The sequence below is a fragment of the Sitodiplosis mosellana genome, unplaced genomic scaffold (genome assembly GCF_009176505.1).
Source record: "Sitodiplosis mosellana isolate CC-2019 unplaced genomic scaffold, AAFC_SMos_1.0 Smas_scaffold_5047, whole genome shotgun sequence".
NCBI lineage: Eukaryota > Metazoa > Arthropoda > Insecta > Diptera > Cecidomyiidae > Sitodiplosis > Sitodiplosis mosellana.
In genome coordinates this window covers 12,166-13,851 of record NW_022600289.1, presented here as the reverse complement: position 1 = coordinate 13,851, position 1,686 = coordinate 12,166, and the positions used below count along the sequence as shown (strand labels likewise).

General features: G+C 37.7%; 1 protein-coding gene across 1 annotated transcript; it reads right to left on the bottom strand.

Annotated features, from left to right (window-relative positions):
* Nucleotides 1-95: 95 nt before the first annotated feature.
* LOC129572467 (putative uncharacterized protein DDB_G0286901) lies at nucleotides 96-1,449 on the bottom strand (the record flags this gene model as incomplete). The annotated part of the gene is made up of 2 exons (XM_055452431.1): nucleotides 1,365-1,449; nucleotides 96-1,148 (listed from the first exon to the last, which is right to left on the bottom strand). Coding segments are annotated over exons 1-2 (1,138 nt in total), but the record flags the coding sequence as incomplete, so codon positions are not given.
* Nucleotides 1,450-1,686: the final 237 nt, after the last annotated feature.

Here is a 1,686-nt window from a genome sequence, read left to right as displayed (position 1 = left end):
CCCGCCGTTCCCCGGGGGGCTCTCGTTTCCCGTCATCAAACGTATTTTAGCTTGATTCGAGCCACGATTTGAATTGTTGCCTCTGTGGTAATTACCATTATAATTGCTGTTATAATTCTGACCGTTTCTGTTATTGTTTTGGCCTTGCTGATTCGATCGGTTATTATTTTGACCACGATTGTTCGCATTACCACCATTATTATGGCCATTGCTGCGCCAGTTACCTCCATTTCCTTGTCGATTATTCTGAGATTTATTCGAGCGATCATTATTATTAAAATTTCGACCATTATTATTGCCATGGTTTGGGCGACCAAACTTGTGTGTGTAAGAATTGTGAGGCTTGTCTTGCTTAACATTATTGATCTCAACGATCATTTTGGCTACAACTTCTTTGGGCTCAGTGAATTTTGATGCAGCAATAACCGCTTTCACAATATCGTTTTTAGCCGACCTACGGCACATTTCTACTGTTTTTTCCACCGCCATTTCTTTCGCTTTTTCCTTGGAAAAGCCTTCCACACATAAACTACGTCGAAACTGTTCGGCTAGAGCTTCTGCTTGCTCTGCAAATTTTGTGAGACTGCTTTTATCAGCTCTGAGCGCGAGAATTCTCCCTTCAATTACTTTTGACGATTCGGTCTTGATATTGGCTTTCAATTGTCGAATAATATCATCAACAGTTTGGGGCTCTACCACAATTGCCTCTCTCGCAGTACCTTCTAAACGTGTCATTACAAATTTACGCATGATATCCACATTCGGTCTCTCGCATAGCTCTTTTAACAAGTCAACGGCGTCTAGAAAACTATCAAGATTTAATGGATCACCGTTATATCTATAGCCTATCATTTGATTAGCCAGCGCAATAAAATCTTTTGGCGTTTTCGCCATTGTATTTTCGTTTTCGTTGTCGCTCGTTGTATGGTTTTCAGAATTATTTGCGATCTCACCGGGATTACTAACCGAAGCACTCTTATCGATGCTATTTGTTTGGGTTTCAGACGTTGATTTACCAGTCAAATTATTTTCTAATTTATCCGGTTGAGAGTCTACGGACTCTTCTGAACTATTCGATTGCAAATCGTCTTCAATATCATTCGACGTACTCTGTGTACTTTCTTTTACCTTTTCTATGTCAATCGGAGCTTAAATGTGTTTTTCAAACGGATACGATAAACTCAAAATATCGAATGCAGTTACTAGTTTCCCATAATGAGTCTTGACTCTTTGCTGAATATCGAGTTTCTGTTCTAAATTTGCATTTGTAAGATAGCTGAATAAATGACTCAATATATCATTATACGTTTTGACGATACATTCTCTGTACTCTTTTCTTAAATCCACATTAGAAGTGAGTTTACTTCCTTTGCGCGGTCTCACTCTATCACACTCTCTATCGAAAGCCCCTTTCTTCAATGCATATTCGGCTTCATCGATTTCCACCATGTCAAAAGAGTTATTTTCTCACTCATTTCTGCTTTTTAACAAAACTCGCAATTCAAAATGATAACTTTGCTCATTCAATCATGAATGTGTAAGAGTAACGAAGTTCCGCAAAATGCAATAGTCGTGATGAAGTATCGAAAAATCGATGAATCAGTGTAACTGAGATCTTAAATATGTAATTTGAATTTTTCATGCAAAAATCTTAAAAGTAAATCAAAAATGTTCAATATATGTTCA